This window comes from Chiloscyllium plagiosum, chromosome 16 (genome assembly GCF_004010195.1).
Source record: "Chiloscyllium plagiosum isolate BGI_BamShark_2017 chromosome 16, ASM401019v2, whole genome shotgun sequence".
NCBI lineage: Eukaryota > Metazoa > Chordata > Chondrichthyes > Orectolobiformes > Hemiscylliidae > Chiloscyllium > Chiloscyllium plagiosum.
This window is the reverse complement of record NC_057725.1, coordinates 48,339,623-48,361,690: the sequence shown is the minus strand read 5'-3', so window position 1 is coordinate 48,361,690 and position 22,068 is coordinate 48,339,623. Positions and strand designations below refer to the sequence as shown.

The following is a 22,068-nucleotide window of genomic DNA, read 5'->3' as shown; positions in this document are numbered from 1 at the left end:
CACAACGCCAGGTTATGGTCCAACAGGTTTATTTGGAAGCACTAGCTCTCGAGGCACTGCTCCCTCGTCAGGTAGCTAGCTGAGATCATTGTAATTTTTAAACTCAGCCAAACATTCATAATGAAATGTTCTTAGGGCAATTATTAACAATCACTGACAGTTATTTATAGCTTATTCTCACTTTAAACAGTAGGAATTTGAGGTCATAGAGAAGTACAGCATGGAAACGGTCCAACGCATCCAAGCCCACCAGAGATCCCAAACTAATCTAGACCCACTTGCTAGCACCTGGCCCATATCCCTCCAAACCCTTCCTATTCATATACTCATCTAGATGCCTTTTAAATGTTGCAATTGTACCAGCCTCCACCACTTCCTCTGGCAGCTCATTCCACACACACACACCACCTTTTGCGTGAAACGTTACCCCTTAGGTCTCTTTTATATCTTTCCCTCTCACCCTAAACCTATGCCATCTGGTTCTGGACTCCTCCACCCGAGGGAAAAAACCTTGTCTATTTACCCTATCCATGCCCTTCAAGATTCAACGTCTATAAGATTGAAAAGAGTTGTGAGTGTGATTCTGGAAAAGCACAGCAGGTCAGGCAGCATCCGAGGAGAAGCAAAATCGACGCCCCAGGCATAAGCCCTTCATCAGGAATATGCCTGAAACATCAACACCCCTGCTTCTCGGATGCTGTCCAACCAGCCGTGCCCCTTCAGCACCACACTCCCGACTCTGATTTCTAGCAACTGCAGTCCTCACTTTTTCCTACAAGATTGAACAGAGTCAGGATGGATTTGTCAAAAGGAAATTATGCTTAGAAAATCTACTGGAAATTTTTAAAGGATGTCACTAGTAGAATTGATAGGTGGCAGTCAGTGGATGTGATTTACTTGGGTTTTCAGAAAACTTTCGATAAGGTCCTACATAAGAGATTAGCATGTATAATTAAAGCACATGATATTAGGGACGCTATGCTGACATGGATAGAGAACTTGGCATGAAGGAAACAAGGACATAAAATAAATGCGCCAGGTACCTTTGCAGTTTGTTATGTGTGTTAACTATGTGGATATGAATGTAAAAGGTACAATTAATATGTTTGTGGAGAACACAAAAAATGGTGCTGTTGATAGTGAGGGGGTTGGTCTCTGGCGGTGGAGACTAGTTAGCAAGGTTAGATCTCATGGAATACAGGGAGAACTTGCCATTTGGTTACAGAACTGGCTCAAAGGTTAGAAGACAGAAGGTGGTGGTGGAGGGTTGTTTTTCAGACTGGAGGCCTGTGACCATTGGAGTGCCACAAGAATTGGTGCTGGGTCCACTACTTTTCATCGTTTATATAAATGATTTGGATGTGAGCATGAGGTATAGTTAGTAAGTTTGCAGATGATACCAAAATTGGAGGTGTAGTGGACAGCGAAGAAGGTTTAGATTACTTTACAGTGTGGAAACAGGCCCTTCGGCCCAACAAGTCCACACCGACCCGCCGAAGCGTAACCCACCCATACCCCTACATTTACCCCTTACCCAACACTACGGGCAATTTAGCATGGCCAATTCACCTGATCTGCACATCTTTGGACTGTGGGAGGAAACCGGAACACCCGGAGGAAACCCACGCAGACACGGGGAGAACGTGCAAACTCCACACAGTCAGTCGCCTGAGGCGGGAATTGAACCCGGATCTCTGGCGCTGCGAGGCAGCAGTGCTAACCACTGTGCCACCGTGCCGCCCAAAAGGTTACCTCAGATTACAATGGGATCTTGATCAGATGGATCAATGGGCTGAGAAGTAGCAGATGGAGTTTAATTTAGATAAATGTGAGGTGCTGCATTTTGGGAATGCAAATCTTAGCAGGACTTATACACTTAATGGTAAGGACCTTGGGAGTGTTGCTAAACAAAGAGACCTTGGAGTGCAGGTTCATAGCTCCTTGAAAGTGGAGTTGCAGGTAGATAGGATAGTGAACAAGGTGTTGGGTACGCTTTCTTTTATTGGTCAGAGTATTGAGTACAGGAGTTGGGAGGCCATGTTGCGGCTGTACAGGACATTGGTTAGGCCACTGTTGGAATATTGCGTGCAATTCTGGTCTCCTTCCTATCGGAAAGATGTTGTGAAACTTGAAAGGGTTCAGAAAAGATTTACAAGGATGATGCCAGGGTTGGTGGATTTGAGCTATAGGGAGAGTTTGACTGGGCTCGGGCTGTTTTCCCTGGAGCATTGGAGGCTGAGGGGTGACCTTATAGAGGTTTACAAAATTGAGGGGGATAGGATAAATAGGCAAAGTCTTTTCCCTGGGGTGGGGAGTCCAGAACTAGAGGACATGTGTTTAGGGTGAAAGGGGCAAGATATAAAAGAGACCTAAGGGGCAATGTTTTCACGCAGAGGGTGGTACGTGTATGGAGTGAGCTGCCAGAGGAAGTGGTGGAGGCTAGTACAATTGCAACATTTAAAAGGCATCTGGATGGGTATATGAATAGGAAGGGTTTGGAGGGATTTGGCCTAGGTGCTGGCAGGTGGGACTAGATTGGGTTGGGATATCTGGTCAGCATAGACGAATTGGACCGAAGGGTCTGTTTCCCCTGATGTACATCTCTATGACTATCTGATATTGATCAGCTGGTAAGTTTTCCAGAACAATGGCAAATTAAATGTAAATGTAAGAAGTGAGGTAATGCATTTTGGGGGCTCTAATAAGGAAAGGACATATAGAATGGTAGGTCTCTAGGGAGCATTAAGAGCAAAGCAATCTTGGTGTATAAATTCCTTGAAGATGTCAACATTGAGCATAGAATATATGAGCAAGGAAATCTTGTTACAGCTTTATAAAACATTGGTTAGGCCACAAATGGAATACTGTAAGCAGTTCTGTTTGCCACATTATCGCACAAAAGTGATTGTACTGAAGAGGGTGCAAAGGCAATTCACCCGGATGTGGCCTGGGATGAAAAGACTTATGAGGTGAGGCTGGATAAATTGTTTTTAGTTTTCCTTGGAGCAGAGGAGACTGAAGGGGCATCTGATTGATCTATCCAAAATTATGGAAGGCATAGACAGAGCAGATCTCAAGAATCTTTTCCCCATTGCAGATGTGAAGAAAGTGAGTACTGCATATGCTGGAGAGTCAGAGTCTAAAAGTGTTGCGCTGGGAAAGGCAGCATCCGAAAAGCAGGAGAGTCGATGTTTCAGGCATAAGCTCTTCATCACGTTCCTGATGAAGGGCTTTTGCCCAAAACATCGACTCTCCTGCTTGTCGGATGCTGTCTGACCTGCATGCTTTTCCAGCACCACTCTTCAACCAATTGCAGATGTGTCTATTTTAGAATTTCATTAGTGCAGATTGTTATATATGTTCACATTTTTGGGTTGAATTATTATTCGACATTATTCGCTTAGAACTAAATGATGATTCCAAAGAAAACTAACAATTGCATTTTTGATATTTGATTTGATTTATTTATCGTCATGCGTGTTTTGCTACAAAATACAGTGGGGAAAAGTATTGTATAGTCTTGCCACTCTCTGTCGCTCTCTTAAAACACAGAAAAATAAACTAAGACATTGAATAAGTGGGCAGAAAAATAAAGAAGAGTTCAACTTTATGGTGGTTCTTGTTAAGTGCTGTGCCATGGGCCATGGACCTGGCGGGATGGGACCATTCGCCGCCGCCGATTAGCCACTGCCCTTTCACTGGCGAGGATGCTTCGCCACCACCCATTGGCCGCTGAGGACGATTCGCCACTGCAAGTGTTTGTAACTCATTTTTATGTATATACCAATAAAATGATATTTATTTCACCTTTTTTTATCAATATGTACTATGTTGTTGTATAGATAAAGGGGACTGAGATGTACGAAAGAACAGGCAGGAGGGAAAACAATCAGTACATATATATATTTCCGGTGACGAATAGTCTCCAGAGGTCAAACGACTCTAGTGGAGAAACGCTGGTGGCGAACCGGCAGTGAATAATCGGCGGCGGCGGCGAATGTGCCGCGGCGAATCGTCACCAACCCAGGCCTGGTGACTATTCTTCTTCATATTGCCTCCACCCCAATGAGTCCTCAGTGAACTTCGCCAATGCTGACGCCACCGATGCCACTGGGTACCGCACAGGCCCAAACTTGACTTCGCCATTACGAGCCTGCTTCACGCCCACCTCGCCGATGCAACTGCTGATGATGGTACATTTTGTACTTGGCCTAAATTCGTCTCTGCCATCAACTCCAAGGGTCTGTGGTGGATTAAGATACCTGCCAGGAATCCAAACTTGCTTCTGTTGTTGCCATGAGACCTCACTGTTTGGCCCATTCACTGTCACTGATTCCATTGCCGCTCTTCAGTAAGATGTAAGTAACAAAAAAGTGAAAAACAAAATGAGAAAAGAAAGAAAAAAGGAAAAGAAACGAGAAAAAAAAGGCAGACAGACTCCAGGCACAGAAGCCCTACTTCACCGCCATCTTAGTGGAAGCGGGTACGAATGTATCTGCAAAGGCTTAAATAAGTGATGAAGTTGGAGTGCAATAGAATTTTGCTACATTATTTCTTCCAACACCAACCCCAAATTATACCTCCTCCCCTCCCAAGGCTTCATGCAGTTTACTGTGGGACAACCCTGAACCAGCAATATCAAGCAAATGGTGACTCTCCATGAGCAGAAGCAGTGTGACGATTGGGCTGTCATTACAGTTGAATATTTCTGTTTGGTGATGTTAGTTGATAGCATTTGACATTCTACTGTGAAAATGTAATTGCAATAAAATAAGTTGAAGTGTTATTTCTTTAATAGATTTTTGATTTTTTTAAATTAATCGACACTAACAAAATGTGCTACAGTCAACAAGTCCTCCATTGCCTTCCCCTGATGCTAGTGATATGAGTGTTGCATTTTCCTTGCGGAATACTGTGTTTTCATAAAGCTTTTGCTGTCAAAATGTGATTTTCTTACATTTCCTTTGTGTTGCATTGGAAAAAAATATGAATTCAACATACCCCTGAAAATGAGAATAGTTTAAATCATCGACCAGATATTAGTCTGATGTTATAATTGCAATGGAGCAGTTCCGTCTGCTGAGATAGAAAGCAAAGAGCCTAAAGTAGTCCAACTAGTTTATAAACCACTATCATTGTAGAATCCTGCAATACAAAGAGTTTGTTTGGTGTATTATGCCTGTGTCAGCTTGCTGAAAGAAATATTCATTTAATCATATTCTAGCTGTTCCCTATAGTTTTGCAATTTTTTTAATCTTTCAGTTGTTGATCTAATTCCCTTTGCAAGTTGCCATTGAGCTTGGTTCCACCATATTTTGAGAGAATACATTCCAGATCAATATTATACTCTAAATAGAAGAATATCATCCCATGTCTCAACCAGCTCTTTGCCAGTTATCAAATTTGTGTAACCTTGTAATTAATCCCTATGTTCTCTACCAATGTCCTTTTATAATTTGAGTGCTTCTATTAAAACTGTCCTTAACTTTCTCTGCTCTAAGAGACTCTTAGCTTCTCTAGTCTCTCCAAATAATTCAAATTTCTCATCTCTAGTACTGTTTAAGCCCTGAAATTCGTAATTGTGTTGTTACGAATTTAAACATCACAGGTTTAATATCTTGTTTTTGTACATTAAAAACTCACAATTATGTAGCTTGTGCTTTGACGGAACACTTAGATCTGCTCAACACTGTTCCAGCTTCGCCGCTGTCTGTCCCTTCACCAGACTTCAAAACATACCCTTGGATTACAGAGTCCTAAGAAGCTTTCATGACACCCTGAAACATTCTACCTGAACGTATCTCCATTATCATAATTTACCCATCATGCCATTGATCAGCAGTGTAGCTGTTCTCCAAATCCTTAGCTTTGGTTTTAGATTTGTTAACTGCTTTGATTGGATTTATTACACTCAAGATGTTTATAAACTCAGGTGCTGAGTCAGCTCAAATATCTAGAACTCTAATCTGCGAACGTTTGCAATAATAAATGTTTGAGTAGTTTAATAGAGAAGATGTTAATAGAGGTGCACACAGAACAACTACATAGAACATAAGCACTAGGAACACGAGTAGGCCAGGAGGAAGTGATGACTGCAGATGCTGGAGATCAGAGTCGAGAGTGTGGTGCTGGAAAAGCACAGCAGTTCAGGCAGCATCTGAGGAGCAGGAGAATCAACGTTTCAGACAAGATCCCTTCATTAGGAACCCTTCGAACCTACTCCACCATCCAATAAGATCATTCTGATCTTTCTTGTGTCCTCAGCTCCACTTAGCCACCCTCTCACCGTAACTCTTAATTTCTTCAGTGTTCAAAAAAAATCTGTTTTAGCTTTAAAAATATTTACTGAACTAGCGTCAACTACTTAACTGAGCAAGGAATTCCACAGATTCACAACCCTGTTGGTGAAGAAGTTCCTTCTCAATTCAGTTCTAAATTTGGAGCTATGTCCTCTTGTCCTAGTTTCACCTGCCAGTGGAAACATCTCCTCTACGCCTGTCTTATCTATTCCCTTCATAATTTTATATGCTTCTATGAGATCCCTCTCATTCTTCTAAATTCAAATGAATATAATCCCAGTCTACTGAGTTTGTTCTCCTAAGCCAACCCCCTCAACTCCAGGATCAACCCAGTGAACCTCCTCTGCACCCCCTCGAGTGCCAGTACATCCTTTCTCAAGTAAGGAGACCAAAATCTGCGCACAATCCTCCAGTTATGGCCTTACCAGCACACTAACATAACTTCCCTTCTTTTAAACTCAATCCATTTGGCAGTTAAGGACAAAATTCCATTTACCTTCCTAATTAACTGTTTTACCTGCAGATCACAACCCTTTGTGATTCATGCACAGGGGCATCCCACTGCATAGCAGCATTCTGCAACTTTTTAACCATTCAAGTAATGGTCCTTTTTACTGTTACTCCTACCAAAACGGATGACTTCACATTTATTAACACTGTATTCCATCTATCAAACCTTAGCCCACTCACGAAGTATCTATGTTCCTCTGCAAAGTTTCACAGTCTTCTACACACTAATGCGCTCTGTCACTCATCTTAGTTAAAAATCACACAACACCAGGTTATAGTCCAACAGGTTTATTTGGAAGCCCTAGCTTTCGGAGCCCTGCTCCTTCATCAGATAGCTGTCTAGCAGCGCTCACTCACCTTGTGATTTTTAACCTTGTCCACCCCAGTCCAACACCAGTTCCTCCACATCATGGATACTCATCTTAGTGTCATCTGCAATCTTTGACACACTACACATGGTCCCTAACTCCAAATCATCTATGTAAGTTGTGAGTCCCAACACTGATCCCTAAGGCACACCACTAGTCACTGATTACCAAGGAGAATAGCATTCATTTATCCCCACTCTTTGTTTCCTGTTAGTCAACCAATCCACTATCCATACTTTACCTGTAATGCCACGCATTTTTATCTTCTGCAACAGCTTCTTATGCAGCACCTTGTTGAAGGCCTTTTGGAAATCTAGGTACACCACATCTACTGGGTCCCCATTGTCCACTGTGCTCATAATGTCTTCATAAAATTCCAGAAGATTAGTTAAGCATGACCTGCCCTTCATGAAACCATGCTGCATCTGCCAATGGGACAATTTCTATCTAGATGACTTGCTTTTTCTTCCTTGATAATAGACTCAAGCACCTTCCCCATTACAGAAGTTAATCTAACCAGTTTATAATTTCCCACCTTTTGTCTACTGCCCTTTTTAAACAGTGGCATCACATCTGCTCTTTCCAATCTGCTGGCACTACCCAGAATCCAGTGAATTTTAGAGACTTACCATAAGTGCACATGCTATTTCTCCCGCCATTTATCTTATTACCCTGGGATGCATTCCATCAGGGCCAGGAGACTTGTTGAAATTTACTTCATTAGCTTGCCCAACACTACCTCTTCCATGATCATGATTGTTTCCAGGTCCTCACCTACCTTCATCTCTTTGTCAATTATTGGCATGTTATTTGTGTCCTCCACTGTGAAGACCAACACAGAATACCTATTCATTGCCTCAGCCATTTCATTGTACCCCATGACTAAATGCCCTTTCTCAGCCTCTGAAGTTTACTTTAGCCACTCTTTTTAACTTTTTTATAAAAGTTAAAAAAACTAGCAGAGTATAAAGACAGATAGCAAAAGCTTTATATTTATATATTATATATATATATATATATATATATATATATATAATATATAAATATAAAGCTTTTGCTATCTGTCTTTATACTCTGCTAGTTTTTTCTCATGTTCTAACTTTTTCTTTATAGATCTTTTTGTGGCTTTAAAGCTTTCCCAGTCTTCTAGCTTCCAGTTGATCTTGGTCACTTCGTATGCCTTCTCTTTCAATTTGATAGCCTCTCTTAATTTTGTAGACACTTAAAGTAGATTACCCCTTTGCTTCCAGTCCTTCCTTTTCACTGGAATATACTTTTGCTGAGCAGTTTGAAAAATTGCTTTGAAAGTCCTCCATTGCTCGTCAACTTTCCCACTATAAAGACTTTGTTTCCAGTCTACTTTAGCCAAAGTCCTCCCTCATCTTATTGTAGTCTCCCTTGTTTAAGCACAAGGATATTGGATTTTATCGTCACATACGCCATCTGTATTCTAAATTGATTGCTTCTTCTAAGAGGATCCCTAACTACGAGGTCATTAATTATTCCTGTCTCATTACACAGGACCGGATCTAGGATGCCTTGCTCCCCTGTCGTTTTCATCACTTACTGTTCAAGAAAACTATCGCAGATGCACTCAATGAACTCCTCTTCGAGGTTACCCTGACTGAGCTTGTTCGATCAATTGACATGTAGATTAAAATCCTCCATAATAATTGAATCCATAGTGTAGAAATAGGCCATTGGGCCAACAAGTTCACACTGGCCCTCTGAAGAATAACCCATCCAGACCCATTTCCCTACCCTATTATTCTACATTTTACCCCTGACTAATGCACCTCCCTGCACACTACAGGCAATTTAGCATAGCCACTTCACATCAATTAACCTGCACATCTTTGGATTGTGGGAGGAAACCCACGCAGACATGAAGAGAATGTGCAAACTCCACACAGGCAGTCACCCGAAGCTGGAATCGAATCCAGGTCCCTGGCGCTGTGAGGCAGCAGTGCTAACCACTGAGCCACCATGCTGCTCCACCTCACCATACCATTTTTACAGGCATTAGTTATTTCTTTGTTTATTGCCCGCCCCAATGTGATGTTACTATTTGGTGGCCTATAGACTACGCCTATCAGTGACTGTTTCTTCTTAGAATTTCTAATTTCCACACAAATGGATTCAACCTTATTCTCCATAGCTCCTGTATCATTTCTCAGCACCATCCCGATATTGTTCTTGAATATCAGAGCTACCCCACCTCCCTTACCTTCCTGTCTGTTCTTCCAAATAGTCTGATATGCCTGAATATTTAACTCCCAGTCATGACCATCCTGTAAGCATGTCTCTGTAAGGGCTATTAAATCATATTCATTTGCGATGACTTGTGCCAATAACTCATCGACCTTGTTGTGAATGCTCTGGCCCACTCAATTAAAGTGCCCTTGTGCTAGTTTTCATGCCCTTGTAATTTTCAATAACTCTAATAACATCTCATGAGCTATCCTTCCTTTTGACATCTTTCATAGTCTGCCTTGTCATTAAAACCCTTCTGCACTCCATGCTAACCTGCTGTTTGTTTTTATTTACCATCATATTTCCTGTTGTTTTCCCCTTCTCTAAAGTCCTAGTAACTACTCTATTTATCCTTTTCGCTAAAACACTGCTTCCATATCGGTTCAGGTGGAGACCGTCTCATCGGTACATACCCTCCTGTTCCAAAACTGATGCCAATGCCCCATGAAATGGAATTCCTCTTTCCCACACCACTCCCTTATACATGTGTTTACTTACCTAATTTTCTTATCTCTAAACCAATTTGCAAGTGGCCCAGGTAGTAATCCGGAGATTATAACCCTTGAGGACCTGTTCCTTAATTTCGTTCCTAGTGCTTATAATCCCCAAATAGGTCCTCCATCCTAGGCTTGCCTATGTTGTTTGTCCCAACATGGATCACAACAACTGCATGCTTCCCCTCTTGCTCCATAACCTTTCAAGCTGGTCAGAGATATCCTGCACCCTGGCACCGGGCAGGCAACACACACCAGGCAGGATTCCCAATTTAGCTTGCAAAGGATACTATCTATCCCCCGAATTATAGAATCCCCTATAACTACCACTTGTCTTTTTGCTCCCTCTCTTGAATGATCACCTGCACTATGGTGCCGTGGTCAGCTGGCTCTTCCTCCCGATTTATAATTATTTGCAATTGACAGTAAAATTCTAATCTTGCAATCAACCATAAGTTCTTGCTGCTTATTAAAATTATTGTACTTAAATTCTATGTAGAGTCGATTTTGTGTGTTTTTCCACTCTTTGCAGATGCATATTGGCATCTGGGCAGTAGAATCATCAATTTCATATGGCATGGAGCTGGTTCGATAAATGCATTAAGTTATATAGGAATTAAACAAAGGCTGGTATGTCTCTTGTTAATAACTTGCAAGATAGAGTGGATATTAGTTACAAATCACTGTTTCAAGTTTTTAATGGTCTCCTGTCATAAGAATGTAAGTGTTCTAACAATGAATTAAAAACTCAGCTGTACTTTTCCATCCCTTTCTGATGGAAAAGTTAAATTAAATCCATTAAATTTGTCAATCCATTCTGTCTGCAATTCAGCTCATTATCTCTTGAATTTTTTTTATGCTGCCTGCTTTTATGGAATGTAGCTGTCACCCTTCATGATGTTCAGCTCATTTCATCACTTCTAATGTAATCAAACTAAAAACACATAATTTAACCAGATGAACATTTGTTTGTTCCAGGGAATAGTTGGTGTGCAAATGAGTTGCTGACAACCATATTATACACACTGAAAAATGAAAGCACAAAATATTTAGAAGAGTTTGTGTTTGATTTGGGGATTGCAAACATTACTATTTAGCAGGATATTTAACACAGTGAAAACATGTCACTTAAATTTGCCACAGGAGAAGATTTCAAAATCTGAATGAATAGATCTTTACTCATGCCAGTGAGAGAAAGCATGCAAAGTTTTGTAACTATACTCATTTAAAGAAAAACATTTTACTAACTTAAATCCTTGATACTTTTTCTTCTTTTTTAGCAAGAAATGCACATGTATAAGGAGGTATGCTACTACATGCACTTTGCACTGGCTGCCTATGGCTGGCCCTTGTATTTAATGCGAAACCCAGCTTGTGGACTCTGCAAACTGGCTAGCTCATGCTCGTGAGTAGTATTTATTTCCTAAATTTGTGAAAGCAATTCAGTATGTTAAAATATTGGTAGGCTTCAAGTTCTCATCTGCTATAAAATTCCATGAATTATTTAAATATCAAGTGTAAATGTTCAGTAATTAAAAAAAACAGGGTATTTAATGATTTACTTTCATATTTTAGCCTGCAAAAGCTCAGAAAAAAAAGGCCTGTTCTTTCTGAAAATGGTCCCAAATGAAATGAATATGAACTTACATCACTGGTTTCCACCTAAGTAGAAATCCACAGGGTAACCTTGCCTCAGATTCTCTATGATTGGATGTTTCTTTGTTCAACTGTTGAGGAAATTCATGTGCTTAGTGGGTTTATGGTAGAGATCCTTCAGTTGCTTCGGTGCCGTTGGGGAAAATATTGAGAGGCTAAAGATGTAGTAGCACATTTGCAATACACAGTCTAATCAAGTAGAATCAACATGGCTTCATGAAAGGCATGGAGAAAGTGAGGACTGCAGATGCTGGAGATTGCAGTCAAAAAGTGTGGCGCTGGAAAAGCACAGCAGATCAGGCAGCATCTGAGGAGCAGGAGAATTGATGTTTCGGGCATAATCCCTTCATCTAGAATGGTTTTGTTGGCAGCGGGGGTTGCATCATCATCATCATCATCTCCCCATCCCCCCGCTACATTCCTAATGAAGGGCTTATGCACAAAACGTTGATTCTCCTGTTCCTCAGATGCTGCATGACCTGCTGTGCTTTTCCAGCACCACAATTTTTGATTCTTGAAGGGAGTGCCATATATAACAAATTTATTACACTTTTTTGAGGAGTAACAAGACCAGAGGACATAGCAGCAGAAGCACATCATTCGACCCATCAAATCTACTGTTCAGTGAAATCATGGCTAATCTGATATTCCTTGACTCCAATTTCCAGCCTTGTCCCTGACCCTTGATTCCTTTACTAATTATAAAAGTCTATCTATCTCAGCCTATAAATATCTATAATTAACCACACAACCTCAACAGTTCTCAATAGGAATTCCACTACTCTCTGAGAGAATAAATTCTTTCACACCTGTATCTTAAATGGGTTTGCTCTGAGACTATGCCTCTGGTCCCACAAAGGGAAACAACCTTTCTGCATGTGGTCTGTTATGCCCTCAAAGAAGCCTCAAATGTTTGACTAAGGTGTCCTCTCATTCTTCAAAGCTCCAATGAGTACAGGCACAACCCACTTAACCTATCCACAGAAAAAAAAATCCTTCCATACCTGGGATCAACCCTGCGAACCTTCCCTGGGTTGTCTCCAAATCCAATATGTTTTTCTTGGACAGAGGGCCAATACTGTTCACAATACTCCAGCTGTGATCTGACCCATCAACCCATTTATGCCACAGATTTCTGGAAATCAATTTCTGATGAAACTTCCTATAACTTCTTCACAAGGAAGGAATGTTCAAGAAAGTAATTTACTAGAAACTGTAGTGCACCTTCCATTGGTCAGTTTCAGAACTGCATTGGTAGGGGCCTGAGTGATTGTTGTTGCTGCTCACTTTCTTAAATCATTTATGCTATGTAGCTTAATAAATAGATCAAAGTTTACTTTTAAGAGTCCAATTTCGTGAAAATTCAGTATTAATTATAAAAGTTCAGGGAATTCAGTTCAGGACGTTTTGACTGAAATTGCTTAATGTCACGTGCCATTGAATCATGCCATTTCTACTTTCTGTTGCTGTTACCTTTAATACAGTCTCCATGATTGTGAGCATTACTACTTTTCCATCTCCTCTTTTCGTGTTTCTGTCTTTTGTTACATTCCTTTATTATTTTCCTTCTGTTGACCTTTTTTACTTTCTATTTCCTTCTCTCACTATTACTGTAATCCTTCTTATTCCTTTTATTGTCGATGTCCCATGGTTCTGCTGCTGTCCTTTTCTGTTTTCTTTTCACTGTTAGTGTCTACCTTTGTCCTTCCTATAACCTCTTCCTCTATTGAAAGTGTCATTACATTCACAAGTGAAGCACAACCTGAATGGTTAAGAGTATATTTTAAACTATTTTGTATATCTAAATTTTTGGGATGATTATGGAGCTTTTTGCATAGATGAAAGTGGATCTATGAATAAAGAGAGTTGTGGTCAAATGCACATTAAGTAGACTGGCCCACTTTTGCTCAAGTAAAATCATATTGGTTCCTGGAGATGTGTCATAACTTGTCCAAATTGATTGATTTTAAAAAATCATTAAGTCAGATCGGTGAGCACTTTTAAAAAGATGTGTTTATTTGCACGTATATACTGTGTTCTAGATAGGCCTGTAGAATCAGTCGCAATAGGACATTACCGAACAACATCAGCTCTCTTCATAGGTAGCTGAACAGCATGCTGTTCTCACTTTAATAGCATTTGTGCAACCTGAATATGACATTCACACTGACTTCAATGAACTGAAAAGCAAGCATTATATGATTAATTCAGTACATTGCTTTTAAGTACAACACTATCTTTTATTTTCCAGATGTTGCTGCTTTTGCCTCCCTCGACCCAGGTACGCCCCAAGTGTGACAGTTGAGGAAGACAACTGTTGCAACTGCAATGTCATTGCTATCAAGCGTCACTTTCTGGATGAGAATTTTTGTTTAGTTGATATCGTATATACTTCATGCCATGATGCGGTATGTTGTTTGATATGAATTATTAATGTTGGCTCATTCCTAATCTTCCTCTAAATGTTTGGAGAGTTGTTTTATATCTACCGGAGAGGGCAGACACTCTTGGTTTAACATTTCATCCAAAGGTCAACAATTCAAAAGTGTATCGTTCTCTCAGTATTGTGTAGAAGTATCACATAGATTGTGTGCTCAAGCCGCCCACCCTCATAACTGGAATGGAGCTTGAATCCCCAGCCTTTTAATTTGGAGATGTACTCCCTTTGAACCAAGGTTCATGTTTGCTTCTTAAACAACACAGCAGCTGTATTGGATATATGTCACTTGTCTGCAATACATTCAAAAGCTTCTGCGCTATAAAAATCAACAGTTGAATATTAATAAATTGTGCAGCACTCCTGAGGTTGTATGTTAGCTTTTTCCAGAAAAATGTTGATTTTGTTTTAAATTAATTCTTTTCCTGGAATTTCTGTTTCACTGTCCTTCAAACTATACACTCCCACTGACAAAATTTCATATCCATAAAATAAATGAAAATTGAACTTTGCCCTTTTTGTTCTAGATAGTATTTATTTAAATATTTAGATTAGAATGTGCATAATATGTTGCTGTAATTTCCAAAAAGATTAACCATGTACTGGCCCCATGCTAACATTTACTAATGCCGCTACTGCTTATATTATTGCTTGTGGTCTCAGAGTCCAGTCTGTGAGCCAGTCACCTGTGTTTGACAGCAATAACCATTACTATCCCACTCTAAAAGAAATTATCAGCAGGTATTATGCAACATGGACAACTGGGACAGAATTTGTCCGTTACAATGACAGCAGATCTTCAGCAGAACAGGATTTCCATCAGCCTCATTTCAAATCTGTGCTTCCTTTAGGACAAACTGCTGCATGGCAGGCCAAATGCCTCAGATATGGAGGAGAATTTCCATCATATAGCGTGGCAGGATGATGATTAAAATTCAAAAAGTCTTAATTCTCCTTTTGGCTGGTGCACTCGGTAGTCAACCTCTAAAACCTCATCAATTTCCTACAGAAACACCAGGTACAAGGAATATACCAGGTTCCTGCTGCTCAGGGTTCCTGTTACCTTGTTCATCAAACATATGGTGAAAATGATAAAGTATAAATTATACTTGCTTCATATAATATTTGAGTGTAAGTACATTAATCCTGGGTGGCAAATCTTCACGTTGCTTCTGCTGGGCAGGGAACCCACAGAGCATGGTTGTAGCTGTTTTGCTTCACAAAACACCTAGTTTATATCCAAAGTCAGATGGAGCAGGCAGAGGGATTTAGGTGGAACCTAATCTTGTTGAATGACATTCATGTTTTTGACGTGCTGGGACACTAAGGTGGAAGGGCTTCTGCTCGAAACGTCGATTTTCCTGCTCCTCGGATGCTGCCTGACTGCTGTGCATTTCCAGCACCACTGTAATCTTGACTCTAATCTCCATCATCTGCAATCTTCACTTTCACCACTAATATGGAAGGCCCATACTGGATGATGGCAACAAGGTTAGAAGATTAAAAGGGGAGGAAAGGTATAACGGGAAACATGGATTATTTGACACCAAGTTTTTATTGTAATCATGGGAGAAAAAGATTTTTCCTAAAGGTGAAAACCTCGAAAGTTTTGAGGGCTGAAGAAAGAAAATGATGACATGCTTTTGTATAGTACATTGCACATCCTGTATCCTTTGAATTTCTTCTGATATGTGGTCACTATTATGTAGGTAAACATGCTGGCTAGTTTGTACACAACATGTTCTGGCAAGCAACAATAATATAATTGACTAGTAAGTTTGTTTTTAGAAGGTTTGATTAAGGAGTATATGGTTAACTGAGACATCAAAAGAGTTTCAGGATGTTGTCGAATCTTTTCCATTTAGTAAAGCAGACAATTGGAGCCTCAGATAAATGACTTTTGAAAAGGTGCCCACTTTTAGTGCAGGACACTGTCACTAATAAAGTGTGAGACTGGATTTAGCTGTAGACTTTGGGGTGGGACTTAAGCATATGAAATTTTTGCTCAGAGACAAAAGTGATACCAGTGGGCCAAGCAGTAACATTGAATTAGATCAAAGGTATGTATTTAGAAGATTGTTTAGTTTAGCATAAGTAAGATATGGAAAGATGTAAAACCATGTGAGATAGTATATTTGCTGTTTAGAAATTTCAGAGGAGCAATGAACTTGCTTGTTAGATTCAATTCAAAGACGCTTCACTGCTGTATTCAATACAGATCATCTTTACTTTTGTACTGTGGAATTAACCCAGTCCTCAGACACTAAAATTTAAAAGCAAAATTGGTGCAAATTATTAACCACTATTGCCTAACTCAACATCTTATGAGAATCTCTCCATGACTTCAACCACTATTTTGTTGTAAAGTCTGTGTTAATTACTTTGGTGTGAATTTAATTAATTTGAATTTTCTTCCTAGGTTTTTGAAACCCCCTTTTTTGTTGCTGTGGATCATATGAAAAAGAAGGTTGTGATCAGTATTCGAGGGACTCTTTCACCAAAGGTGATGTATTATAACTAGGTACATAAGACTAGTCCATTCCCAGAATGCTGCACAATTTATAAACCCTTGAGCCCCATATAATAAGGTTTATAATAATCTGAGAGATGATGAGCTAAAGGAAGAAATAGTTGTATTATGATAATCGATGCCTAATGTGCTTATTTCTGTACAGAATTTTTTTTTTATCTGATCAACAAAATCAATTGTTGAGTATTTCCTCGTTCTGAGACTTATCTTTGTGTCTATCCAGACATGAAAATGTGTTGCTGGAAAAGCGCAGCAGGTCAGGCAGCATCCAGGGAACAGGAGAATTGACGTTTCGGGCATAAGCCCTTCCTCAGGACTTGGAAGGGCTTATGCCCGAAACGTCGATTCTCCTTTTCCAGCAACACATTTTCAGCTCTGATCTCCAGCATCTGCAGACCTCACTTTCTCCTCTATCCAGACATGGACATGCAGCTGAGAATGTAGATGTATCTGTGCACACACAACACTGTATTGCACCCTTCCCCCAGCCAAAAAAAAATGCAGGAACTCATTCAGATATTTAAGTAAACATACATTAGAAGAGATCTATGCAAACATATACCTTAATAGGAATAATCACTCACATGCATATGAATCAGCTACACAAATATTGACACATGGGGATACAATTATCCATCAAGTAATAGTGTCAGCTCCTGTGTGCACAGTGTAACAATTCTAGTTGATATTATTACCGGACAAATCAAACGCCAGACAGGAACCTGGCTTGATAGCTCATTTTTAAATTTGTTTTGGGTTTTGCCAAAGTGATCTCTCACTGAAACTTAAGGACATAATGCTGCAAATTTTGCTTTAACAATAAAACAGTAACATTTTGCAAAAGACATGACAAAAAAAATACTAAACTATCTACTTACAATATAAATTCAAAGATTTTTAAAGATACAGGAAACATATAATCTCATTAATCCTTAAACAGTACAGCACAAGAACAGGCCCTTTGGTCCACCATATTTGTGCTGACCAGGAAGCCATTTTAAAATAATCCCATCTTACCTGCAAATGGTTCGTATCTGTCTATTCCCTGCCTGTTCATTTGTCTATCTGAATGACTGTTAAGCATTGTTATTGTATCTGCTAAATTGAAAAGAGACAAAGCAGTGTTTGTAGTCTATCCAAAATACACCATTTATACAGGACACAAAACAGCACTTGTATAATACTCATAAAAGGCTCCCTGTACATACTTATCAGGAGGTTTAAGTCATTTATAATTTCACCTCTTAGTTTAAAACAGTAAATAGTTTTCTCTGAAGGCTATCATTGACTTGTTTAAATGTCTTTAGCTTTAAGTAAGCACTTCAGGGTGTTAATCCAATACTTTTGGTTTGGAACTAACATTAACTCATCACTCTAAGGCAACCTAATTCAATATTCATCAATCCCTTCTCAGAGGCACTCTTCTACATAGTCATCCTATTCCAAGGACTTCACAGGACTGTCTCAATCAAAGTTAAAAGTGATTCAAGTCTAGGAACACAGTAACAAACATTGAGGCCCTGTTATTTACCTTGCTGCTCTCAAACAATTTAAATGAATAAATATCCATTAATACTTCACAAAACTCATTCATTTTAAAACCAAACCTCAAAAATTCATTTTAAAAGAAATCACCATGGCAGGAAGTATGTTTGCAAGTTAATAATTAACTCCAGACTCAGAAGCTCCATCTTTTCCAAACTGATCACAAGTAACAAATGAATATAAATTCCATAATTTACGTAACAACAGATACAGGTCTTCACCCACAGCTGGTATAGTAAAGTATGCACAGGCACCCAACTGAATGTACATCCATTTTTAATGCAGAATATATTTTGTCTCCTTTAATATATAGGTTGTGTACAATTTTAATCCCAAACACACTATTCAAAGAATACTTGTTACATGTTATTTATAAAGTATATAACGGATGTGCAGGGGGCAGAGAGCAATGAACTTCATGCCAACAAAAAGTGATGGTATAGTAGTTCATGCAGGTCTTAAATAGAAAATATTATTTATCAGCTTACTGGGATTTTTCATTCCAGTTTTCAGTCTTCTTTCTCCCCCCACCTGCCCAACACCCCACCTCCACCTCCCCCCAACCCCATCCCACCATATTTCTCATTGCTTTTTGCAGCATATTTTAAGACATGAAATATTGTCTGGCCTTCATATAATTATTTCTGAGATTTCCATAATTTGACTATTGGGTGATGTTGCTGCCACACAGACTAGAAAATCCGAGGTTTGGTCTCTGCTTATTGTGACTTAATTCTGATCGAGCAAGAAGAGGGGTGCTGAGTCTCTTTGTATTCAGACATGGGATGATCATGTTAATGGCAATGCCAGCTTTTATTGACAATCTTGAATTGCCCCTGAAAAAGTGCTGGTGAGCCACTGACTTACGAGTGGTACAGATATAACCACAGTGTTATTCTGTTGGCACTTGCAGGATTTGGTACAATGATAATGTGGGAGTGGCAGTACATTTCCAAGTAAGAATGGTACATAGCTTGAAGGGGAATTTGCAGATGATGATATTGTCATTCATCTGCTGCCCTTGTCCTTCTAGACAGTAAGCATGGACCTGGATTTGGATGATACATTTGAAGGAATCTTGGCAAGTTGCTGCATTGTATCTTCTAGATTGTATGCACTAAAATGATGGTGCCCCAGTATTGAAGGAATGAATGATAAAGAATTTGGATAAGTGGCAATCAAGCAGGCTGCTTTGTTTTGGATTGCATTGAGATTCTTCTGTGTTGTTGGGCCAGCAGTTCACGGGTCAATGGAGAGTATTCTATCACACTCCTCATTTATGACTTGATGATGGTGAACACGCTTTGGAGAGCCAGGTAGTGTGCGACTCAGCAAAGCTTAGCCAGCCATCAAGCTGATGTTGTTACAATACAATCTATGTGGTCAATCCATTTAAGCTTCTGGTCAATGTGACTCACAGGATACTGACGATAGGGATTTCAGTGATGGTAATTCCTCGAAGATCAAGCATAGATGGTTAGACCATCTCTTGTAAAAGGTGGCTGTACTTGTCCCAATTATCACAGAAATGTTACATGCCACTTACCAATCTAAGCCAGATTTTTCTGCATGTAGAATGGACCACTTCTACACATTAGTCTGAGACCAAGGGGAAAAATCAATTAATATTCACACTCCCAATAAGCATTGCTAAGAATTGCATATTGATATAGGATAGGCGTGGGCAAGAGAAAATATAATTTCTTGTCAACTATGTATAACTTATCACAGATGCATTATTTATGGTTTCAGTACATGTCTTGCCTGGTGAGGACAGAATTAATGTTGGTTATTGTTCTTGTTTACGGAATATTAAAGAATTATTGCTTTCGGCAGATGGATGGCCTGTTGATTTAACCATCTAAGTTAATAAGTGAGGACAAACTTTATGGGGTAGGGTGATAGCAGTCTGACTGAATCTGAGGAAACACAATCCTGGAAGGGTAGGAAAACGTAAAGCAAAAATAAGAGAAGAAAATTCGGTGCCAAGCAACCAAACACACATTTGTGTCAGGCTCATTCTGACTTGCTCTAATCTCTCTGTCAGGATGCCCTAACTGATCTGACTGGAGATGCTGAACGATTGCCAGTAGAGGGCCATCATGGTACTTGGCTTGGCCACAAGGTAAATGGAATTTTTTTGTTGTATTCTTCAGATGGAATAGCTATGAAGCTGTCAGAAATACTACAAATATTAATTGAGTTCCAACATCTGGCCTTTTTTCTAAAATTAAACAAGTTCTAAAACTTACTTAGTCATACAGGGGAACAGAAAAATTGGAGTTGCTCTTGCTGTCTATTTCTTGTATTCAGAATCCTACATTGAAAGTTATAGAACATTCCTGTCATAACAGTATATCCTCCAGTGCCAGAGAGAGATTAGTCTTTTTCACAAAAAATTGAATTAATTGCCTAACAAGTAAAGGAATGGGATATTTTTCATTTTAAAACCCAAATTTTGCATTTCTAAATCAAATATTTTAAATAAAGTATGGATTTTTCATCAATACGTTTTAACCAGGTAAGTAAAGGAAAGCTTCAAAATAAATTTGATTTAGAGCAGTGAATGATTATTCATGCTCTTTTATAATGAAAGATATTGGATAAAGGGTATACAATATGAAAAGGCCATTTTGCTTATCATAGCTACTCTAATACTCTAAACATTAGAGTGTATAAGTAGTTTTATTTTAAATGCCCTAAACATTTCTGTAATTAGTTATTTAATTAACAAAATAAAGGCTCAGAAATTAAAACTCAACTATACCTCTTAATGTTCCATTCTTCACTTGCAGATGCTTTTTCTTCCTCAAATTTAGTTTGTAAGATCACGAGTTTCTAATATATAGGAACAAATTATTGCAGATGCTGGAATCTGTACAGATGACAACAGTGCTGGAAGTCATAACGAGTCAGACAGCATCCATGGAGAAGAGAGCAAGCTAACACTTGACTTCAGCTCTGATGAAGAGTTGTCTCGACTCAAAATGTTAGCTTCGATGCTATCTGACCTGTTATGACCTCTGGCTTTTGTTATCTTAGGTCATGAATTTCTAATACATGGTTTTCTTTAAATTTCATACAATGCCATTTTTCTTGTCTCTTCTTTTCCCCTTGTACAATTCCATTTTACTTCAGTATGCATTTTAATTGACTTTTATTGACTTTTTAAAAAAAGTTTGTTTTCTTTCACTTTTTATTTTTACTTTTTACTAATCTGTCATTATAAAGCAAAAGAGAAAATTCCGAATTGTTAATTAAAACATGTTACCAGCAATTAAACTGCAATAGACATTGGAATTTGAGAAAGCAAGCAACGATTTGCACTGAGTTTTTGCATCTGTAACAGCTTTGGTTGCACTAGGTCAGCTGATTGCTTTCCAACAGAATTTTTCACATTATTTATCCATAGCTTGCACATTTTCAGCTAGTGCGGTGAAATGCAGTCAGTATTATCCAGGTTCCTTTCTCACTGCCATTTGCATTCATTATGAAATACTAGAACTTTTTAGTAAAGAAATGGATGATTCATCCAGTACACCCCTGAAAGGACCACCTACTCTGTACTTTTCCTCATAATCTTAAATGTGATTTTCTGAAAACAACCTGATGTACTGGTAAGCCATAATAGTGAAAACAATTAAAATGTCATATTAATTGTGCCACTAACTAACATATGCTGTACAAGGTAGAGAATGTATTGTACATGGAATTATGGTTAAATATGTAAACTTATTTTGTATAGTAGTCTTGTAATCAGCTCCATTTGTGCGATGTAGTAGAGCCAAGAAGAGCTGAACCACATTTGTCAGCATTTTACCACACTTAAATAAAAGCAAAATACTTCAGATAATGAGAATCTGAAATAAAAATAGAAAGTACTACACAAGTAATTTATTGTGTAGTGTGTAGTCAATGGAGAGAGTAACATAGTTGTGTAGTTTTCTGCTATCCCTCTAGTTTAAAGGTATCTTTC

The 22,068-nt window shown here is 39.1% G+C and overlaps 1 protein-coding gene across 6 annotated transcripts in view; it reads left to right on the top strand.

The window, feature by feature from the left end:
- The window catches only part of dagla (diacylglycerol lipase, alpha), a 388,180-nt gene that overhangs the window by 295,999 nt on the left and 70,113 nt on the right, over positions 1-22,068 (top strand). For all 6 annotated transcript variants that reach the window (XM_043706006.1, XM_043706009.1, XM_043706007.1 and 3 more), the window contains 4 exons: positions 11,205-11,329; positions 13,832-13,988; positions 16,437-16,520; positions 20,140-20,217. In XM_043706006.1, the coding sequence (XP_043561941.1) occupies positions 11,205-11,329; positions 13,832-13,988; positions 16,437-16,520; positions 20,140-20,217 (444 nt within the window). The remainder of the gene's footprint in view (positions 1-11,204; positions 11,330-13,831; positions 13,989-16,436; positions 16,521-20,139; positions 20,218-22,068) is intronic.